This window comes from Hoplias malabaricus, chromosome 4 (genome assembly GCF_029633855.1).
Source record: "Hoplias malabaricus isolate fHopMal1 chromosome 4, fHopMal1.hap1, whole genome shotgun sequence".
Taxonomy (NCBI): domain Eukaryota; kingdom Metazoa; phylum Chordata; class Actinopteri; order Characiformes; family Erythrinidae; genus Hoplias; species Hoplias malabaricus.
In genome coordinates this window covers 64464334-64485269 of record NC_089803.1, presented here as the reverse complement: position 1 = coordinate 64485269, position 20936 = coordinate 64464334, and the positions used below count along the sequence as shown (strand labels likewise).

General features: G+C 36.6%; 2 protein-coding genes across 3 annotated transcripts; both read left to right on the top strand.

Annotated features, from left to right (window-relative positions):
- Positions 1–40: 40 nt before the first annotated feature.
- On the top strand, positions 41–6188 carry yeats4 (YEATS domain containing 4). Of its 2 annotated transcripts, none has more exons than XM_066668489.1 (7): positions 41–167; positions 1234–1353; positions 2035–2101; positions 2485–2579; positions 3206–3295; positions 3581–3668; positions 3761–6188. In XM_066668489.1, exons 2-7 carry the CDS (start codon positions 1240–1242, stop codon positions 3928–3930), a joined length of 624 nt encoding a protein of 207 aa, XP_066524586.1. In that variant the 5' UTR covers positions 41–167; positions 1234–1239; the 3' UTR covers positions 3931–6188. The 2 variants fall into 2 exon arrangements, with proteins under 2 accessions (XP_066524586.1, XP_066524585.1); XM_066668488.1 differs by lacking the exon at positions 41–167 and adding an exon at positions 534–702.
- A 548-nt stretch (positions 6189–6736) lies between these two features.
- On the top strand, positions 6737–18969 carry frs2a (fibroblast growth factor receptor substrate 2a). The gene is made up of 7 exons (XM_066668441.1): positions 6737–7014; positions 10085–10163; positions 12371–12461; positions 12958–13144; positions 13840–13977; positions 15785–15915; positions 16068–18969. Exons 3-7 carry the CDS (start codon positions 12396–12398, stop codon positions 16983–16985), a joined length of 1440 nt encoding a protein of 479 aa, XP_066524538.1. The 5' UTR covers positions 6737–7014; positions 10085–10163; positions 12371–12395; the 3' UTR covers positions 16986–18969.
- The last annotated feature ends 1967 nt before the right edge of the window (positions 18970–20936 follow it).

Here is a 20936-nt window from a genome sequence, read left to right as displayed (position 1 = left end):
AGCGGGGCTGGGGGCGGTATATTTAAGGGGGAATTTAAGGCTCGAAGTCAAGATTATCCAATAAGAGCAGAGAGAAATTACTTTTTGTCAAATTTCAACCATATTTCGTGTATTTGGAATACCCTCTTTATTTATGAGCTAGCTAAATACCTTAGCCTCACGTCGAGGTTTGTTCAACAGGAATGTTCTTCAACATTATTTATTGGATAAGCTCAAGTAACGCTAATTGAGTAATTTCTGGTATTCTAGAAACGAGTCAGGTTTCCTCAGTTTAAACAAATATGAGAATAGATGATGCACTGGGGCAGTCCTCAACTTTAGTACAGTAAATATACAATATATGTTAAGTTAACATTTGCTTAAAATAAATAAATAATATAACATCTGATAAATTATCTATCAATTATACAAACACCAATCATGTTTTTTTCCCTCATTTTTGAAGAACAAATAAGCGGAGCTTTTATTTTGTAATCTAGTGTTGGACCTTGTTCATGAGGAGACCCCTCTTTATATAATAAAAGCACAGCTATGTAGCGAATGGCTGCGGTGTGATTCATGGCTGTTTCAGTCTATTCCGTTAAACTACAATTGTGGTTTTATCTTTGCGTAAACTAATACGAATTAAATAAATATTTCTCTCTAAATACTATGTTTAAGAGGATGGCTGAGTTTGGTCCAGATTCAGGAGGACGTATGAAGGTAACGAACAGTCAATTTAGCCGAAAGCGCCGGGGTGGTTTGAGAATTTACCGTTCCACCTTAAGTTCCTCTCACGTTGCTGCTACACCACTTAAGGTGGAACAAGTAATTCCAAAAAGGAGCGGGCGAATATAAGATCCAAATTTGCCAGCTCACTGTAAGGTATAAAACTGTGCTGCCAAGTACAAGGATAAATAGAAACAAGTAATAAAAAATACAGAAAAGAAAAGAAAGGAAATGTACAAATAGCAAAAATATAAAAAAAAGAATAAACTAAAATGTGAAAAAAATAGAAAATGAAAAAAATATTGCGTAGATTAAAATATCTTGAAAGCAAGAAATAATTGAAATCGCGCAGAATGACTAAACGAAAGAATGAAAACCAAAACAAAAAATGTATACCTAACATTAAAAACTTAATTAAATTAAGAAATATCAGTAAGACGGAAGCAATGCACAAAGAGCTGGTGTATAACGTAATAGTACAAATGTATAAGATGATAAACTAATAACTTCTGTGTTTATCACCAGGGAGTAATGATTGTGAAGCCTATTGTGTTTGGAAATGTTGCTCGTTATTTTGGAAAGAAAAGAGAGGAGGATGGTCACACACATCAGTGGACTGTATATGTGAAACCGTACAGAAATGAGGTAAGTAACATAACCCATGTATTGTACGTCTTAATTTTAGACGAGCTTAGCAGTGATACACCTAGAAAAACACCTAGCAGAAATGCATCAGGATTGGAACCATTTAATTTACCACAGGACTTGATATCAGTGTTTCTTTTCTTTTTTTTTTTTGTCATTTATATTGTTTTATTTGATTTTTTTACTTTTCATTTCTATCAAAGGAAATTGCGGAATTTTGGGCTTAGTCCCATGACTGTTTGGCACCTATTACATACATATTTATTTATGTTATGATATCTTCACCTGTGTTTATATTTATATATAAATATATATATATATATATATATATATATATATATATATATATATATATATATATATAATACACTTGTGTGTGTGTGTGTGTGTCTTGATTTCTTATAGTAATTGTGAGTCTGTATTTGGTTGTTATTGTATCCCTGGTGGTTTCTAGGGTTTTGCTAGGCGGTTGTTAATATGCAACACATTTATTTACCTTCACGGATGAACTGTGTGGTAACAGTAAACTTAAGTTGACATTTTGCAGGTACATGTGTTTTACCTTCTCTTTGTTTTAGCACAAAAACCAGGCCATTTATAGTTCATTGTTCACTGTATTTATCAATAAATGATAGTAGATAGTAATAACCCAACCCTAAAACAGACTTAATTAATCCTCAGGATATGTCTGCTTATGTCAAGAAGATCCAGTTCAAACTCCATGAGAGTTATGGGAATCCTTTACGAGGTATTTCATCATTTACGCTACTGTTTTTTTTTTTTTTTGTTCACTAATTTAATCAAATTGTTTTTATGAATTGATTTATTTTTCCTTTGATACTTTTGAGGGTTCTCATATTTTGGGTTGTTTCCATCTGTGTGCCTGTGTTCCAATTTTGTGCCCTCCTGGTCAAATGTGAGGGGCATAAAATTTGGCCTGTGAATTTTTTTAAAATTTTTTTTTGTCAAACTGCATATAAATGTAAATATTACAAGAATTTATTTGCAGTGTTTTCAAGTTTGATTTTGGTTTGAAAATCAGTAAAAATGTACATTTGATGAGGTTTTACATTTCATTGTTATTTTATCACCCAGCTCAGTTTTATTAATCTGTATTTTTATTCATTCCAGTGGTTACTAAGCCCCCATATGAGATAACGGAGACCGGCTGGGGAGAATTTGAGATTATTATTAAAATCTTCTTTATTGATCCCAATGAGAGACCTGTGAGTAGAACATTTATTTGGTTTTTATATCACATTAATAACAGCATCTTCTATACCAGTTATACTGAAGAATGATACAGGCCACTAGACTGCATGGAAATATATAAATAAAACATAAAATTGGTAGCAGCAAAGAATGAAGGCTAATGCAAAATGGTCTTATATGCATACATCCATCCAATATCTGTAACCGCTTATCCAATTTAGGGTCGCGGGGGGTCCAGAGCCTACCTGGAATCATTGGGCGCAAGGCGGGAATACACCCTAGAGGGGACGCCAGTCCTTCACAGGGCAACACAGACACACACACATATTCACTCACACCTACGGACACTTTCGAGTCTTATATGCATACAGCTGAATGCAAAAAAAATAATATACCACAAGCAATAGTATATTTTTATTGTGGTCAAACCATAAACATGTGTCCTTTGGTTGCATTTGCCTGGATCTTTTGGATCTGCTCTTTATTAAATCTTTGAGTATTATAAATAATGCTTATCCTTGCCAAGATACATTCTTTTTACTTGTAATACACTTGGTAAAATAAAGTGATTCTGAATATACCACAATTTATATATTTAACTCCACACTGTATTTTGTTTTTATGTACATTTTGTCTGTAGGTTACTCTATATCACCTGCTGAAGTTATTTCAGTCTGACTCCAGTGCGATGCCCAAGAAAACTGTTGTCTCTGAGTTTTATGATGAAATGGTAAATCCAACCATTGGGAAAAACATCGACTCTTTTCCTCTTGGATACTTTTCTTTTATTAAGTCATTATTAAAATAGCTGCTTGAATTAAGGCTTGCTTCATGTTAGTACTGTGGTAACAAGGCAGAAATTAGGCATTTCCCTAATTTTCACTCAAATCTGCTTTTGCTTGTGACAGTTTTCAGAAGCAGAGCAGTTTATACTTCATTTAAGTGTCAAAACCCATACTTCCAATCAATGTTTTATCAATAAAACTAATGTTTTTGTATGTATTTATTTTTTTAGATTTTTCAGGATCCAACTGCAATGATGCAGCAGCTGTTAAACACCAGCAGACAACTGACCCTGGGAGCATATAAACATGAAACAGAGTGTGAGTTACACACACACACATTTTTAATTTGGAGTCCTCCATAAGTCGGAAACTGATAATGTTATTAATAAACTGATATGTTTTTGTATTAGTTGCAGAGTTGGAGATGCGAACACGGGAGAAATTGGAAGTGGCTAAGAAGAAAACCAGTCTTGAGATCACAGAACTGAAGGAGAAACTCAAAGCCTCCAGAGAAAACATCAACTTTCTGAAAGAAGAAATTCGCAAACTGGAGGAGGATGATCAGATTAAAGAGCACTGAGCACTCCATACAGTCATAAATCATAAAAAGAGTCAAGGCACGTAACATCTGACTCATCTTATGACTTGCATCTGAGTGACTTGACTTAGACTCACATCACTGAGACTCTAGAATTGATTCTGAGTTGACTCAGTGACTCAAGACTTGATCCAGACTCACATCCCAGTGACTTGTGACTTCTTCAAGGATTTAAATATTCATTTTTTTATTATTATTTTTAACTCTTTATTTTGTACTGGTTCACAAAGAAACTGTCTTTATATTTTCAGGTTCATTACCTTCTGATTTTGTGTGTCACTATTGCAGTTTAAAAACAATGATGGATAGTTTTTTGATGTGAAATTATTGACTGTAGAGAAATGTGTCAATTCTGCTTTCTTTACAGTAGTGGTGATAAGAATTGGGTTAACATGTCTACAACACAAATGTTTATGAACTCTACCCAACCACCAATGAACTACACCAATTTTATATGAACCTCTCAATGTCCTGACTGTTCCTCTACACCAGGAATGGTTTCTGAAACACAGTCTTTTGTGATTTTAAGACTAATCTCTCTGCCCTGTCTATGGTGTATAGTCAGTTAAAACAGAATGGTTTCATTGGATTTGTCTCAAATCACCCTGACATTAGTCAGCCTTGTCAGTAATATCTGAGATACAAAATTGAAACTTGTACCAGTTTATTACAATGGGTGTTACATTATGTCCTGTGATGGCGTGGCATTTTGTCCATGGTGCATTCCTGCCTTGCACCCAATGATTCTGTGTACCCAATGATGGCTCTGGACCAACCATTACCCAGCTTTGGATGAGGAAGTTACAGAAGATGAATGAATTAGTGTGTCACCTCACTATTGAACTTTACACATTTAGTCTTGCCGCTATGTAGAAGGAGTGATTAGTTGATAGCAGAACTGAATAACAAACCTAAGCATATTAATATAATGAAACTGGTTTGAAAAGAAAATATTAAAAAATACCTTGTGGGATTTAAACATAAATAAGAACAGGCCTGCTTCAGTCTTGTTTATGTAAATAAAAATAACTTTTTCAGCATAAAATAAATAAGCATTTTTTTAAATGAGGGTGCTATAGTATGAAACAGTATTTTCAATTTTCATATACAGAAGATAATTTAAAAAAAAATTGAATTAGTAGTTTTTGTGATGTTACAAGATATCACATTTTAGATTTACTTTCCCATTCAACCTAGAACTGTTTCGGCTCCTTGCACCTCACTCCTAGGCTCCCCACCTTGGAAGTAAACAGAGGCTCAATCTAAATCTGCATTGAAACCAGTCATTCTGGACAGGACTGTTAAATGGGTTATCATGTCCACAAGGTTGTGAGCTCAGCAAAACTCTTTTATGCAAAACTATAGATACAGATGAAGACTGCTTCTTTACAACTATTTGAGCAGCGTGCCAGAGAGGATGGTATTATATTACATTATTCATTCATTCATTATCTGTAAGCGCTTATCCAGTTCAGGGTCGCGGTGAGTCCAGAGCCTACCTGGAATCATTGGGCGTAAGGCAGGAAAAAGATACTTCAAAGAAGGGCGGCATGGTGGCGCAGCAGGTAGTGTCTCAGTCACACAGCTCCAGGGACCTGGAGGTTGTGGCTTCAAGTCCCGATCTGGGTGACTGTCTGTGAGGAGTTTGGTGTGTTCTCCCCGTGTCCATGTGGTTTTCCTCAGGGTGCACTGGTTTCCTCCCACAGTCCAAAAACACACGTTAGTAGGTGTATTGGCGACTCCAAAATGTCCAGAGGTCTGTGTGTGTGTGTTGCCCTGTGAAGGACTGGCACCTTCTCCAGGGTATGTTTCTGCCTTGCCAAATCATTCCAAGTAGGCTCTGGATGCACCCCGACCCTGTACTGGATAAGCCGTTACAGATAATTAATGAATGAATGTTAACAAGGTACAAATTGATGTTTAATGGAGCTCATCAATGGTAAAGAGCCAATTTTGTTTTTAGTTCATAAACATTGTCAGAAAAAACACTGGTGGTACTTTCAAGGGTACTTATTCTGTACCTTTACACAGGCAACATATTTGTATTCTTTTATTTTTGCACAGTTCTCTAATGAATGCTTACAAATATTCACCTATCCTTCCAGATAAGAGAATATAATGTACCTTTAGAGAACACAACTGGACTTTAAAACCACTGTTGTACATTTTATAGGTACATTTACACTGCTTTTACCCTTAGGGACAATAGTGTTAAAACTGGTTACAAAATAAAAGGAAAAATAAGATGCTAAAAGAATAATAAGCATTTTGTTTATTAGTGTTTATTCTCTTTAAATATTCTCAATGAATATAATAAATGCATAGCCTCAGATATGAAGTGCACTAAAGCACTTCTCCGCTTTTCTAGCCTAAAAGACTTTTTGCCCTGATCAGCTAACAAAATATAACAACACAAAGAGTTAACTAGTCTTAAATATAGGAACAAATAAATTAATTATATTTGAATATAAAGTATGTTTTTATTTACAACAGCCATCTACATTGAAACGGATCATGTTTTTATAAATAAATAATTTTTAGCTTTATTTAAGACCAACACAAACCTATCATATCTGTTTCTCCACAATGAGGCCCTAATCGCCTTTATTTATTTTTAAAATCCCACCCGATCTGGAGAAATCCCCGCCTCTGGTGCGCTGTGATTGGCTAACAGTTCTCTCGTCATTGAGTGCGTGTCTTGAGAGTGAGAAACATCAACCAATCACGGGGATGAAGGGGCGAGGCTTGTGGGAAAATGGGTGTGAAACAAAAAAACTGAGCGAAGGAGTGTAACTTCACTCACTGCATCACGTTTCTTCGCTTTAAACGCAGAGATTAATCGATTAAGAAGCGAATATCAGGGTTAATCCGTTGTGAGAAACTTTAATGTCTCCCTCCGTTCAGAGGAGGATTCAAAATGTCCAAATTAAGAAGTTTTACTGCTGCTGTTTTGGGCCAGAAGAAGAGGTTTGTAACTCTGAGCTCACGCTGATTTATGTTCTTTAATAAGTTCATGTTTTGGAGTTCTGCTCCTCGACACGTTTCGGCTGTGGAGCGAAATGTGCTGTAAGTATAAACTAATCTTTTTATATATATTTCATAAAATAAAAAGGTATTTGGTTTTTTTTTCGCTCGATAATTAGCCCTGTAGCTAACCCTGGCTAAAGCTGTATTATATAATAGAAGCCATCTGTTTAGACTGAGTTTCTGAACTCTCATAGAGGGAGATTCTCTGCTCTTGGAATTTCTGAAGTTCACTTTGGATTAAAGTGATGCTAATGTGGATAAAACTAGCATTGTTTTGTGGTAAAGTAGGCTTTTACAGTAATGTGTTTTTTTTGTTCATGGTGAAAACTTTTAAGCCTTAAACTACGAAAACTAACTGTACACTTTATTAGAAACATACTCTTTCTGATTCCACTTTCAGGCTCTTTATCCTGGCTTTCTATTTAAGGTTCATTTCATAGCTAAGGTAATTACAACGGTGTCAGATTTCTGCTCCCTATGTAGTTCATAATAAACTATCAAAGAGTAATGGCACCAGAATATAATTGCTGTTCCACTTAAGGTGGAATGGAAAATACGAATAAGAAGCCACAGCATATTAAACGAGAGCTTGTCTGTGAGCCTGATGTTTGTTTATCTAATATGAAGCCGAGTTTAACTTCTAACTTGTAACGGTCCTTGCAGTCACGTCCAGCACAGTTTAAGGTGGAAAAAAAAATCTGAACTCAACCATGGCCTCAGTAAGTCGCCCATTTAAGGTCGAACGAAAATGATAAGCCAAATTCAGCCTCAAAAAGTCGGACCCCGTTTTACTGATTTACTGTTTTAACAAAATGTCAGGTGGAACAGAAATCACAGAAACCAGAATGTAACTGCGGCACTGTTAAGGTTGGAAGGAACTGTAGTGAATAATAATCTAGGGAACGAGAATAACCTTTTTGTTATTATATGTTTGTTATCAAAATACTGTGGGAAATCATTGTTGCTACACCTCTTTCACATAAAGGGTGGGCTTTGGAGATCAGAAGGCCAGGGGGCGTTTATAATTTGCATAATTGTGCATATTTTTAGATCTAAATATTCTTAAGATTGAGGGATAGTTTAAAGACATTTTAATTTATGTTTGTTTTAACATCATGTTTGATATAACTAGAAATTTTAAACAATATCTATCCAACACAATTTGTGTGTGAGGTATGAACGATAGCTGTTAATTTATTGGATTATTATGTGCATTATAAAGTATAATACTGAGAAAGTGTGTGTGTAGTGTTTTACGAGTGAATCTGATGGTGTTGTATGTGGGAGTATATACAGGTCATTCTCTCTCTCTCTCTCTCTCTCTCTCTCTCTCTCTCTCTCTCTCTCTCTCTCTCTCTCGCTTTAGCGTAGGTGTTTTTTCTGAACCCTTCTTCATTCCTCTGCTCTACAGTTTTTCCACTGAAATATTCAGGGTTTTTTTTGTGTGTGTAAAGCATTAGTGATCTGTTATTGGAGAAATATGTTCTTATCGAACAATAAGAAGTATGTACAATAATTCTAAAAATTAAAAAGTAAATTAAATATTGGCTTCTTTGTTGTTCCCATATAATTAAGGTTGAGTTCCTATAATTATTGTCTTGGTTCTTAGTTTAGATTTTTTGTTCAAATGGAAGCATAAATCCTCTTAACAAATGAATGTTATTCTTTGATAAATCAATTAATTGGCTAAAACTACCTCAAAACATTTTCTTTCACACTGTTTAATAATTAAAAACTGAGGATTGGCTCAGCATAATTGGATGAAGACACTAAGTGCTGCTTCTGTGGCATCGGATTTTATAAACGTACCAGTTAATGAAAAATGAATCAAAGTTAATTGTATATCGCATGACTGTCTTGGAGAAAATATATTATGACTATACTAGCAATGTCTGTAGGCCTTTTTAAAGACTCGTTTTGGTTTTTTAAAAAGCCCAGATGGGAATGTCATTTGGGTTCTGTCTATTATTCTGTTCGTTTATATATCACATGTTGTTTTCAGACTGTTTCTCTCTGAATAAAAGATGATATAAATTTTATTGTAATTAATGGGTGTGACCTCAATGTCCGCAGCTGACCTCGTTTACTGCGTCTCGACGGAGACAAGCACTTTGTCGTTTATTCAGATGGAACCCATGGTTTAAACCAACTCTTTAGTTTTAAACCAAACCAAAACCAAATATATGTGTTATTTACAGTACCAGCTCTTAAAGATTCTCTTAATTTAAGAGTTTCACACATTCCTGCACTTTAAATATCTTTTCACCAGACAGGCACCAATTTACTACAAGATTTATACAACATGTTTTAGAATAATAATCTAAATGTTTTTGAGAATTAAGATGAATCCTTGGAATCTTTGCCAGGGAAATTAAGGTCATGTTGTAATTAAATATTAAGTGTGTCTGACAGAAACAGTTGCGTAATAATAATAATAACCTCATAACCATCCTCATGAAAACAAATCATTTGCAGAGTAAATAAATCAAAAAGAAAACAAATAAAGAATAATACTAAAATATAAAACATTACATAAGGCACAGTACAGATACATTTTAAAGAGAGACCGGGGTTAAGAGGTGTTTATATGAGGATCATTTAGAGAGGCATATTAACTCTGGAGTAATTTATAGGCAAGAGAAAACATGTTTTATGTTTAAAATTAAATATGAAGTCAGAACTGTATAATTTAACAAAGGGGGGGAGGGTGTGTTACAGTAAAAAGTATGATCACCAAAGGTGTGAAGGATAAGAGAAGGTACTGCTAATATGGGTGGGTATGTAAAGAGAAATATGTCAAAAAGATATAAAAGAGCAAGGCTGTTGGGAGCTCTGAATGTTGTATTTTTTCAAGAAGACAGTTGAGATTTAGGTGTAATATAACGAGATTCAAAAAGTGTCAACAGTGAAATTAGATTTCAAAAAATGAGTGGAAACATTTAATAAGTTAAATCATTTTAAATAGTTGGCACTGAATGATTTATTGTAGACTCTGAATTATTCACAGAGAAATACCATTCAGTGTGCACTATGAATTTTTTCAGTATTATTACTTATAGTTGCTTTGTGGTCTAAATGTCCAGTATGTATTTGTTTTGTGTCTGTACAGGTGAGAGCAAGCTTGGTGTGGGTTGGTGTTTACTCAGTGTGTTGGTGAAGTGAGTTGGATCTTTAATGGATGGATTTAGGTAAGAACTCCTGCTGGCCAACAGGAGAATTGCATGCAGTTGAAAATAGTTTTTTCACTATAGAGACAAAATAAATGGAAGCAAATCTGTCTCATCAGACTTTGAAATATTACCACCTTTGGATTTGTAGCACTGATTTATTTTTTTTTTTGCACTGAAATTATGCATCTGAATATATTTGCCCTTGAATAGAACTCATTTTAAAAACACGTTTTCACTATTATTATTCAAGGTTAATAAATTCAGATAAAAAAAAATTCAAGCTCAAAAAAAATTCAAACAGTATATTTCGAAGCTGCTCAAATTCGGTAGACGAAATTCAGATACCAAAAATACGAGTTACACATCTGGGATACCAAGGATGAGCAATCGATTTATTTGGATTTTCTCTTTCCCCTTAAATGGTGCAGTAGTTTCATTCAAATACGAACACAACTTCCATACCGTGGAAAAACTACACGTTTAGATTGCTTCCGCGGATATTATCTCTTTATTTTCAAAGTGTCTGAAAAATCCGAAAGGCTCACTAAAGACACCATATAACAGACTATTGATATCCTGAAGATAAAGACATTTTACTGTGGATTTTTTTTGTAATGGTCCTGTGAAAATAGTATGTGATATGACAGAATGTGGAAACACGAACTGTGGGGATACAGTGAAAATGTGAAAATTAGAACACCTCATGAAACCCTTTGTCTTTTTAAACATATTTAAACACATGTACATTTGACTTTCATTTGAACAGCACTAAGAAATGGAGCTTATACAAATAAAACTGAAAAAATTACTTTTAAACATAGGTTGTACAATGTAATTGTCTTTGGCAGAGAGGATTTAGCAAATTTTTCATGGGTTCAATCCACATACTCAGCTCTACTGCTCCTCCCACAAATTCATGTTCCTTACAAATGTGGCACCATTGAAAAGGGACATTAACAGGCTTTTCAATAAAATGTATTAAATAAATACAATTTATTGCCAAGAAGCATTGTTACAACAAATAAATAATCTACTAACACAACTTTCTATATACATATTTATAATAATATTAGAAATAACCAGACATTGTTAATATACACAGACATTCAGTTTTTAAACAAACACAACTTTATGAATTAAACTCTGCACTTTGTGATATTATATTTGAAATACACCTTCTGTAATATCAATTTCAGATTATTGATAATCTGACAATTAAAAAATAAAAAAGCCATAGGACATTTACTCTGCAGTTCATGTTTCCACATTCTGTCAAATCACATGCTCTGTTCACAGGGCCATTACAAAAAATTTCCACAGTAAAATGTCTTCATCTTCAGGACATCAATAGTCTGTTATATTGTGTCTTAAGTGAGCCTTTCAGATTTTTGAGACACTTTGAAAATAAAGAGATAATTTATTTATATTATTCCTTTATTATATTTATAATAAGGAAGCTAAATGTGTAGTTTTTCCATGGCATGGAAGTTGTGTTTGTATTTTGCCATCTAGCGGCGACAGAATGCAACAACTGCAGCATTTAAGGTGAAAGAGAAAATCTTAATGAATCGATTGCTCATCCTTGGTGTCCTGGATGTCTATCTGAATTTTTTGTAACTCGTATTTTGGTGTCTGAATTTCGTTTACCGAATTTGAGCAACTTCGAAATATATTGTTTGAATTTTTTTGAGCTTGATTTTTTTTTTATCAGAATTTATTAACCTTTAATAGTAACAGTAAAAACGTGTTCTTGAAAATTCACGAGTTCAGTTCAAGAGCAATTATATTCAGACGCATAATTTCAGTGCAAAAAAATTCAGTGCTACAAATTCAAGGCAAAATATTTCAAAGTCTGATGAGACAGATTTGCTTCCATACAAATAGTTCCCAGGGCTGTATATTTCAGGACTGGGCACAGGAGACTCGTTATATTTTTTTATTTTGTTATTTAGTTTCTTAAGCTGATCAGGTAGTACCTAAGAAAACTGTTGGATTGTTTTTGTAAATTCTGTATTTTTTCTGCAACGCAGCATAGAACAGATATCAAATTGAAGCCATTAGACAAAAGGCAGCAAAATGAATTTAAGAAATATATAATTATAAGAATTATATAAGTTATTCCTGGTGTGTATTTAAATTACATTGTTACAAAAGTGGAAATCATATTTTGTAGTATAATGTTAAATATAATTGTATTAATAACAGTGATATTTTATTATGTATAGGTGTAGTGTGGTGCAGTGAAGGATCATGGGAAGCTGCAGTAGCTGTCCACAGAATAACACCATCCCCGATAATCATCACAGCAAATTTAAGGTGTGTTCACACTATTCAAAAACAAATTTTATCTATATATGTTTATCGTCAGTTTACATACAAATTAACAATCTCATCATTAACAGATTTTGGGAGATTAAATCTTGGCTGTATAAGAGAGCTGTATTTTTGATCTTAGTGTTGGGGTCTTTCGGTGCCTATTTACCCTTCCACACATGAGTAAAAACAGAACTGGGTAAAGAGGATTTTCCTGGGAAAGAGTAAACACTTAACACTTTATGAAAGAGCTGACACTTAGTCAATTGGAGGAGACCGACTCTGTACTAAACGTATTTTACAGCATGGCTATGGAGCACAAGCTGGTTAATGAAAATGTCGAATCTGCAGGTTATTTCTACTCAGTTTCAATGAGAAATAATTCATATAAAATAATATAACGTGTCTCTGAATCTTCCAGGCTTGGATAGAAGTTATAGTGCTAGGATGTGGACAGTGTCCCCTAGTGCTGGTGATGATGATGTTTGTTTGCAATTAGGTGATTAATGTGGATGATGACGGTAACGAGCTGGGCTCGGGTGTGATGGAGCTGACAGGGGCTGAGCTTATTCTCCACACTCGGAGACGAGAAGAGGTGAAATGGCCATATCTCTGTCTCCGTCGCTATGGTTATGACTCCAACCTCTTCTCCTTCGAGAGTGGCCGGAGGTGCCAGACTGGACAGGGTGAGGACTTTTGTTTACTACTACTTCTGCAACTGTTTTTATATTGTAAAACTGTAATTATTAACACCACTATTATCTTTCCTAGTACAGAGCTCCTGAAAGGACATAGCTTTATTTCGTTAAGAAAAAACAGCTGATGAGCACCAGATACATTTAAGAGAGTACCTTATGTTTTTATTCCAGCTTCCGTTGATTTTGGGGAGAATCACTTTTCAGTTTCTCAATGAGTCTGCAAAGTCTGCAGCCACTGCTCCAAAGTTCAGTTCTTGAAGTTAGTTTCTCATTAGTTTATCATCATATGGTCTGTTCCACACCCATTACATAATATTAAAATGTGAGCTCTAAGATGGTCAGTCCATTGTGAGAAATCACAGCAGGATTTATTGTTTATCTCTATTCTTTCCTCAGTGCAGGCTTCATTACATCTCTGCATGCTTTCATACCCATAGTGATGAGTACTCACAATGAAAGGATGAACAGAACAGCTGTGTATTTGATCAGATTTGAAGAGAGAGTGGAGCTTTCTCTCCCAGATATAAAAGCTTTAAGTGCTCTTTATTTGACACGGACAGTTTTGGAGGGACACCAGGTCTTGGGCAGTTATAGGTTCCATTTTTTCTGGATCTTTGAAGTACAGTTTTTCATTCTTCGTATGCTCCCAGAATATTATTAACCCTTTGTGTGTTTGTGTGTAGGGATATTTGCCTTTAAGTGTGTTCGTGCGGAGGAAATCTTCAACATGCTGCAGGACATCATGCACAACAACAGTATCAGTGTTGTGGAGGAACCTGTGCTGGAGCCGGAATTACCCATAATCCCCCACATTCCCACATGTAAGAACTCACACATGCACACACAGCTACGTTTATCTATCCATTTAACATAAATGTGATAATTAAGATATTAAATTCAGATATCTAAAGGGAAATGGTGCCCCTCTTTTCTCTGTATTCTAATTTAATCAACACTGTAATCATTCTATAGCAGAATGTTTCTGGTCATGCATTCTGGATAACAACTTAATTTTCACTGCCTCCAGAACATGTCAGTCATCTCAGCAGAGTGGGGCTTCAGCATGATACAGAAACTCAAACACAAAGTTTAGAGTTGTTTCTACTGTAGAGGAGGTGAAATGTAGTGTGGTGAGGTCAGACATCTGCTTGTGACTGCCCATATCTGTTCAGACATTGTATCCAGATGGTATTTTAACAAGTTTGTAACCTCATCTGACTTAGTTCTTACCTGATTTTGTGTTGGGGGGGATGAAAGAGAGCACACTATACTGAGAGGATAGAAAAATCCACATATTTTCTGGGAGGCAGGTGGTAGAGAAACACTATTAAGTGATATCCTATCTATAGTATACGTACCTGAATGCATTTTTAAAGTGAACACTGTGGTGTGAGACATGTCAGAGTTAGGATTTTTGGTTTGTTCTGAACTAGAGAAAAGGAGGGATTGAGATATCAAAAAGGGAGGCCATTCTCAGAGTTGGGGAGTAAGTGGAAGAGAAGGGAGTGGAGTTCTGCTGCATTGGCATCGTTACCTACACTACTTGGCTCTACTCAGCTCTTCTTGCTTTTTGGTTCCTGGCTCCTGTACCGGGTTAATTTTCTGCTACAACAGCTCCACGTGAAATGTAGTCTGTGATGCCTCAGAATACTGTCTCTAATGGGAACAACAGATTGTTGAAACCACAGCAGTGGTGGTAGCACTAAGTGTTCTTTACTCATTGTGTTGTCTTTGTTTTTTTTGGCACTGAACATAGCTTACTTCTGCATCAATTCAGAGAGACCAGTTGAGACCAGTGTTGTTTTATTTATTTATTTATTTATTATTTTTTGCAGCATCCAGCTCTCACTGGATTTTATTTAATCAGCCATCAATCTAAGGCAGCGGTCCCCAACCTTTTTTGCACCACGGACCGGTTTCATTTAAGACAATATTTTCACGGACCGGCCATCATATGTTCAGGCATACATTTGCTCGATAATCGTTAATGACGTAATCTAAAAATAAATCTACGTCCAGTCTGTTCTGTAGTTTCATTTTGGTTGCGGATCACCTGTAGGAATAAACCCGTATTTTAAGTAGGAATCCTGATATTGTCTTTTAAATGTAGATTTCGTTTTCTTGGAAGTTGTAGGCTCTTCTTCTGTCTCCTCATTGGGCCTTTTCCCCTTTCCAAAGAAGCTCACCAAAGATTTTTTTTTTAACTCGTTTTTGATAGCTTTCGGGGTAATGGCTGGTTCAAACGTTCTGTGCGGCCCGGTACCTAATGGCCCACGGCCCGGTATCGGGTCGCGACCCGGTGGTTGGGGACCGCTGATCTAAGGAACGTTTGTACTCCTTCAAATGACCATGGTAATATTTTATGGGTTGCTGAAGTGAGTTGGATAAAAAAAAGCACGATTGTGGTGCAGGACAGTAGGGGCTATGAGAACCAAAAAGCAATTAAAGCTATTTTAAGTCTAATGTAACAATACATTCACTTCTGGTGGTATTTAGCACAAATACACACCAAATCATTTAAACATAATCCTCACAAATCTCACAATGTGAGTATAGGTCCTGATTGCCTGAGAAGATTGTTGCATGTTTTCCTGATTGGTGTGTGTGTCATGTGTGTTTTGTTCTCAGCTGATTATTCAGTGCCAGCCATAGCCAATGGGATCGTCCGATTTCCATCCATCAGTGACGCTTCCTCCAGACCCTGCAGCAGGCTACCCTCTGTCGAGTCAACACATCCATTGTTAAACAACGAGGAAACGGTAACACACACCACACTGCCACAGATTTGTGGAAACTTTTAAAGTAGATTTATACAAATATATCAAAATTTAAGTATACAAATCTCTCTCTCTCTCTCTCTCAGGTAATGTATAATGTATTGTTCCCATTAAATCCCTGTTTTCTTTGACAGGTACACACATACGTTAACACACCTGGCCTGCAGGAGGAGCACCGCCGTGGTAGCAGTGGCCATGTCCCTTCAGAGAGCCAAGGCTCCGCCTCCAGTGTAGAGACCGAAACAGTTCGGCTGGTGATGGAGCCAGAGGTTTGTGTGAAGTTTGTTTTGGGTCCGACTCCAGTTCAGAGGCAGCTGATGCTGAAGGAGAAACGGCGAGAATGCGACCCAGAGCTTTCTGAGAAACCACGGAATGGTACGGCATCCGTCCAATCTGTTAACGGATGTACAAACCCAGCTGTAGACCCTGACACCGGCTATGACAGTGATGAACGCAAAGACATGTCTCAGGAGATGCTCAAAGGTTTGATTTTCCGCCGCCCTCGACCTTTCAACCCAGTTAAGCCCATAAGCCCCATCAGTGACTCCCACAATGCAGTGTGGCAGCGAAGGACCACACTTCTTAACTACGAAAACCTTCCAGCACTGCCACCCGTTTGGGAACTTCGCAAACCCTCCAGTGAGGAGCAACAGGGGACTGAGCTTAAAAGCCTGGTCCTAAATGGGTTTGACTCAACTGACCCACAGCACAATTATGTAAACACAGAAAATGTCACAGTGCCTTTTAGCGCCAACAAAGTCCGGGAGACAAACGTTTTTAGTTTTGACCTCAGGAGGGCAACAATGGGGGAAGGCTTTCGGCAGCTGAACTACATTGAGGTTGAGATGGAGAAAGGTTCAGACTCCAGTGGCCCCCAGACTCCAAAAACTCCCACAGCCCCCTTCTCACAGACCACCTCCCTCCGTACAGACCTCTATGCCGTCATTGACATTGAACGGACCGCCGCCATGTCGAACTTACAGAAAGCTCAACCACGGGACGACGGAACTATTCGGAAAACACGACACAACAGCACTGACCTGCCGATGTGACCCCAAACCAGAGCAAATACATAAAGAAACAAGAGACACCACAGCACTGACCTGCGATAGTAACCAGTGTATTATATACCATAGGAACCATTAACAACACCATACCAACTACCGAAAAATATCACAGCAACCATTCAGCAACATCCTGACAATCACCTGGAGGCTGTTCCATTAGTCAGGATTTCTCAGTTTAGCCAGATAACTTAAGCCTGAATTTTAATATGTCCACTAGGAAAGGAGCTATTTGACATTCCTATTTGATAATCCTCAATTCTGTACTCAATTAGCCAAATCATAAAGCCTGCTTAGTGCAACAGCCCACTGGGAATGTTCAGAAATTTTTTTTTTACTACTGCTTTTTTTAATCCACCAATAAACTGTGTGAAATCAGTTTTTTTTTGTAAATTATCACAGAAACATTGTCCATGAAAAAGGCTGTTCTTAATTCACCTGAAAAGCTTGTGACCAAAAATGTATAAAGGTATATTTTAGATTGAAAACTGTGTATAACTCACTGTTACTATGTTTGGTTTAATATAAACCAAATCTGCAGCCAAGTTACATTTTTTTAGTAAATCTTTGTTGCTGTGAGAGTATGAGAATCTAAAGAATATATTATCAGACGGTACATTTTAATATACACTACATGTTCAAATATGTTTATAGAGACTCCTTGTAATGAGTGAATTCAGGTACTTTAATATGTGCTCATTGTGGAACTCTGTTCTCTGGAGTATTTTATAGTTGCCATATATATGTACGATTACTCAGCTGCTGTCTTAAACCTTTACATTTCCATCCACAAAGATGTACAGTATTTTTTGTTTTTACTGTGTACATTACTGTGCTTAAATACTCTCTGAATTTTCTGACTCCAGGTTTATATAAATTAAAGTTCATTATATGCTATAATTTGTAGTACTTTAAGCATGTATCTCATGAGCTGGCCATACATTGTTTTGCCAGTAAACATAGCTTTAAAACTGTTTACAGAGTCCCTTTTCTAAAAAAAAAATTTAAATGCAGATATTAAGTGGCAACTAAGGTTTGTTTTTTGTTTATATCTTTTTCCAGTATTCTTCAATTTTTGTGTTTTATTTTTCCCATCAACTGAACTTTTGTTTCAGCGTTTGTTGATGAGTTGAAAACAGTCATAATTTATTTTTTGTCTGATCTCTCTTTGTGCCTTACGGTTACGCAGGCTGTGCCTTGAACATTTTATGTAAATTAGCTGTGTTACAGCAGGCTGCCCTCAATTCTATTTTTTTAAAGCTGACTGAGCTGAAACACTCCTCATAACTTCTGTGAGTGAGCGGGGCTAATCTGTATATCATCGCTGACTATTTAAATATGTGTCTCCATTTTTGTCCATTTTTTTTTTAGTTTATTTCATTTGAACACAGCAGCTGTCCTTCAAATCTTGTGAAAGTCATGATGAATGGACCAGTGCAAATGCTCCAAAATGACTTGGAATAAAGTATTTTTACTTTCACTGAAACTTAAGAAGGTATTTTCTTACTGTTTTGCGAGATACATATTTTTAATTGGACAGCGACAATATGTTAATATGTTGGTTTGTGATGTCACAAAAACAAACTGAAAATAGGCTTAATTTCCATATATTGTTTGGTTGGAAAATGGTACATTTTGAAACGTTAATAATGTTTACATATATTACATTAGAGTCTTATTTTCAAAAGAAGTCATGAATATTCATGTTTTCCAGGAAATTAGCCCTTTAAACGAGGGCAATGTTATTTGTGAAATACATGATTTTATTGCCTATTTTAAGGAAATTAAAATTTGATATGTGCATGATTGTACAAGTTTGTGCAGAATGTATTTTTAAGGAAATAAACGTTGTGTATTTTGTAATATCTAAAAGAACTTTCACATCTTTAAGCTTTTTGTCCTTTTAAAAAGGGGAGTGATTGTATGCCTCTGTTCTGTTCACCAGGTCAATGCACCTACACTTTGTAGAACTGGGTTAGGGTTATATATTACATTCTGAAAATATAGCAATTTTCCCTGTATTTATGTTAATTAATACCTTTTCTCCCACTCACTGGACATTTCATTAGAAACACCCTGTCATCGTGGAACATATTTTTCTAGTGGTTTTCCTTTAGTTCATTGACTGCTTGCACTTGGTGTGTGTCGCCACCATAGGGCAGCATCCCTCAACTGAACTCACACACACGATCATTTATAATGAGTATAAATATATGGCTCAAAAAAATAAAGGGAAATAACACGTCCTAGATCTCAACAAATTAAATATTCCAGTTGAAAATTTTTATTGATTGACATAAAAATAATCAATGTAAATCAAGATTATCCCATGGAGGTCTGGATTTAAAATCATACTCAAAATAAACATGGAAAATCAAATTACGGGCTGATCCAACTTAAAGGGAATTCCTCAAGACAAGTTCAAATGAGGCTCAGTAGTGTGTGTGTGTGTGTGTGTGGCCTCCACATGCCGTGTGACCTCCCTACGAATCTGCCAATCTTGATGTTCTCTGGCAAATGCCAATCGCCCTGCACACTGTTGGGCTGTAAGCTCAAGCCTCACTTGTGGACGTCTGGCTCTCATACCACCATCATGGAGACAGTTTGCGCAGAATCATGGGTATTAGTGACCTGCTGGAGGTCATTTCGCACGGCTCTGGCACTACTCCTCCTGTTCCTCCTTGCACAAAGGAGGAGGTAGCGGTCCTGCTGCTGGGTTGTTGCGGCCCCCTCCACGTCTCCTGGTGTACTGGCCTGTCTCCTGGTATCTCCTCCATGCTCTGGACACTGTGCTGAAAGACACCCCAAACCTTCCTGCCACAGCTCGCATTAATGCGCTGTCCTGGACGAAATGCACTACCTTCTGTGGGTTGTAGACACTGCCTCATGCTTCCTCTAGGGGTGAGAGCACTGAAAAAAATGCAAAAGTGACCAAAACATCAGCCAGAAAGGATGTGAACAGAGAAATGGTCTGTGGTCACCACCAGCAGAAACATTCCTTTATAGGGGCTGTCTTGCTAATTGCCTTTCATTTACCTGTTGTCTGTTACATTTGCAAAACAGAGGTGAAATTGATCCACAATCAGTGTTGCTTCCGAACTGAACAGGTTGATTTCACAGAAGTGTAACAGACTTGGAGTTAAATTGTGTTGTTCCCTTTATTTTTTTTAGCAGTGTACATTGATTTGCAAATACTCATATGTGCCAGGGTCGGCTCTTCTCGGGCGTACTACGTTATGGTGGGTGGTGGACCACACCCCAGGCGCCCAAGGCTAACACTGTGCACAACCACGGTATTCACTAAATCGACTACGCCACCCCTATATTATGGGAAAGGGGACTCCTTGCTAGGCCACTCAACCGAATGAGTGTGAGGGCCAGACAATAACACACGTGTATCACTCAGGATGCCAAGTCTCAATACAAATTTTATTTCAGTTAATTAAAACATACACTAAATACTGTAGATACTCTTAAAAAGCTGTATGGGGTTTAAGCTGATATACATATAGACAACAAGTAACATATCACAGACCAATACGATGTGGCCAAGGAAGTGCCCAACCCACAGAGCCCTTGCACACTAGTCATGTAGTCAATAACACTACCACACAAAACTAATATCAAACCACGGTCACCAAAAGCAAGATGACAGCACCACAGTAAACCATCTCCAAAAAGAGCACAACCAGAGCACCTGGGGCGACCCACCCCTTGACCACAAAACAAAGAAAGAAAACTAAAAACAACAAGAAGCACCTTCCTGGGTGCAACTACATAAAAACGGCCTATGATATGCTATCACAAAACATTACAGCTAGCAGCATTAAGGCCTAAACCCCAAAACAGTATTAATAAAACCTTTTAATGTATAAAATGGTAACAAGTGGCTCAGCTAAAACAATGTCCACATATGTAAAAAAAAACACAATACACAGG

Excerpts from the sequence above, each read along its gene's own strand:
- yeats4 (XM_066668488.1), top strand. The coding sequence starts at position 652 with ATGTTTAAGAGGATGGCTGAGTTTGGTCCAGATTCAGGAGGACGTATG. Across the intron at positions 1,354-2,034 it reads TGAAACCGTACAGAAATGAG|GATATGTCTGCTTATGTCAA; the intron begins GTAAGTAACATA and ends ATTAATCCTCAG. Across the intron at positions 3,296-3,580 it reads CTGAGTTTTATGATGAAATG|ATTTTTCAGGATCCAACTGC; the intron begins GTAAATCCAACC and ends TTATTTTTTTAG.
- frs2a (XM_066668441.1), top strand. The coding sequence starts at position 12,396 with ATGGGAAGCTGCAGTAGCTGTCCACAGAATAACACCATCCCCGATAAT. Across the intron at positions 13,145-13,839 it reads GAGGTGCCAGACTGGACAGG|GGATATTTGCCTTTAAGTGT; the intron begins GTGAGGACTTTT and ends GTTTGTGTGTAG. Across the intron at positions 13,978-15,784 it reads AATCCCCCACATTCCCACAT|CTGATTATTCAGTGCCAGCC; the intron begins GTAAGAACTCAC and ends TTTTGTTCTCAG.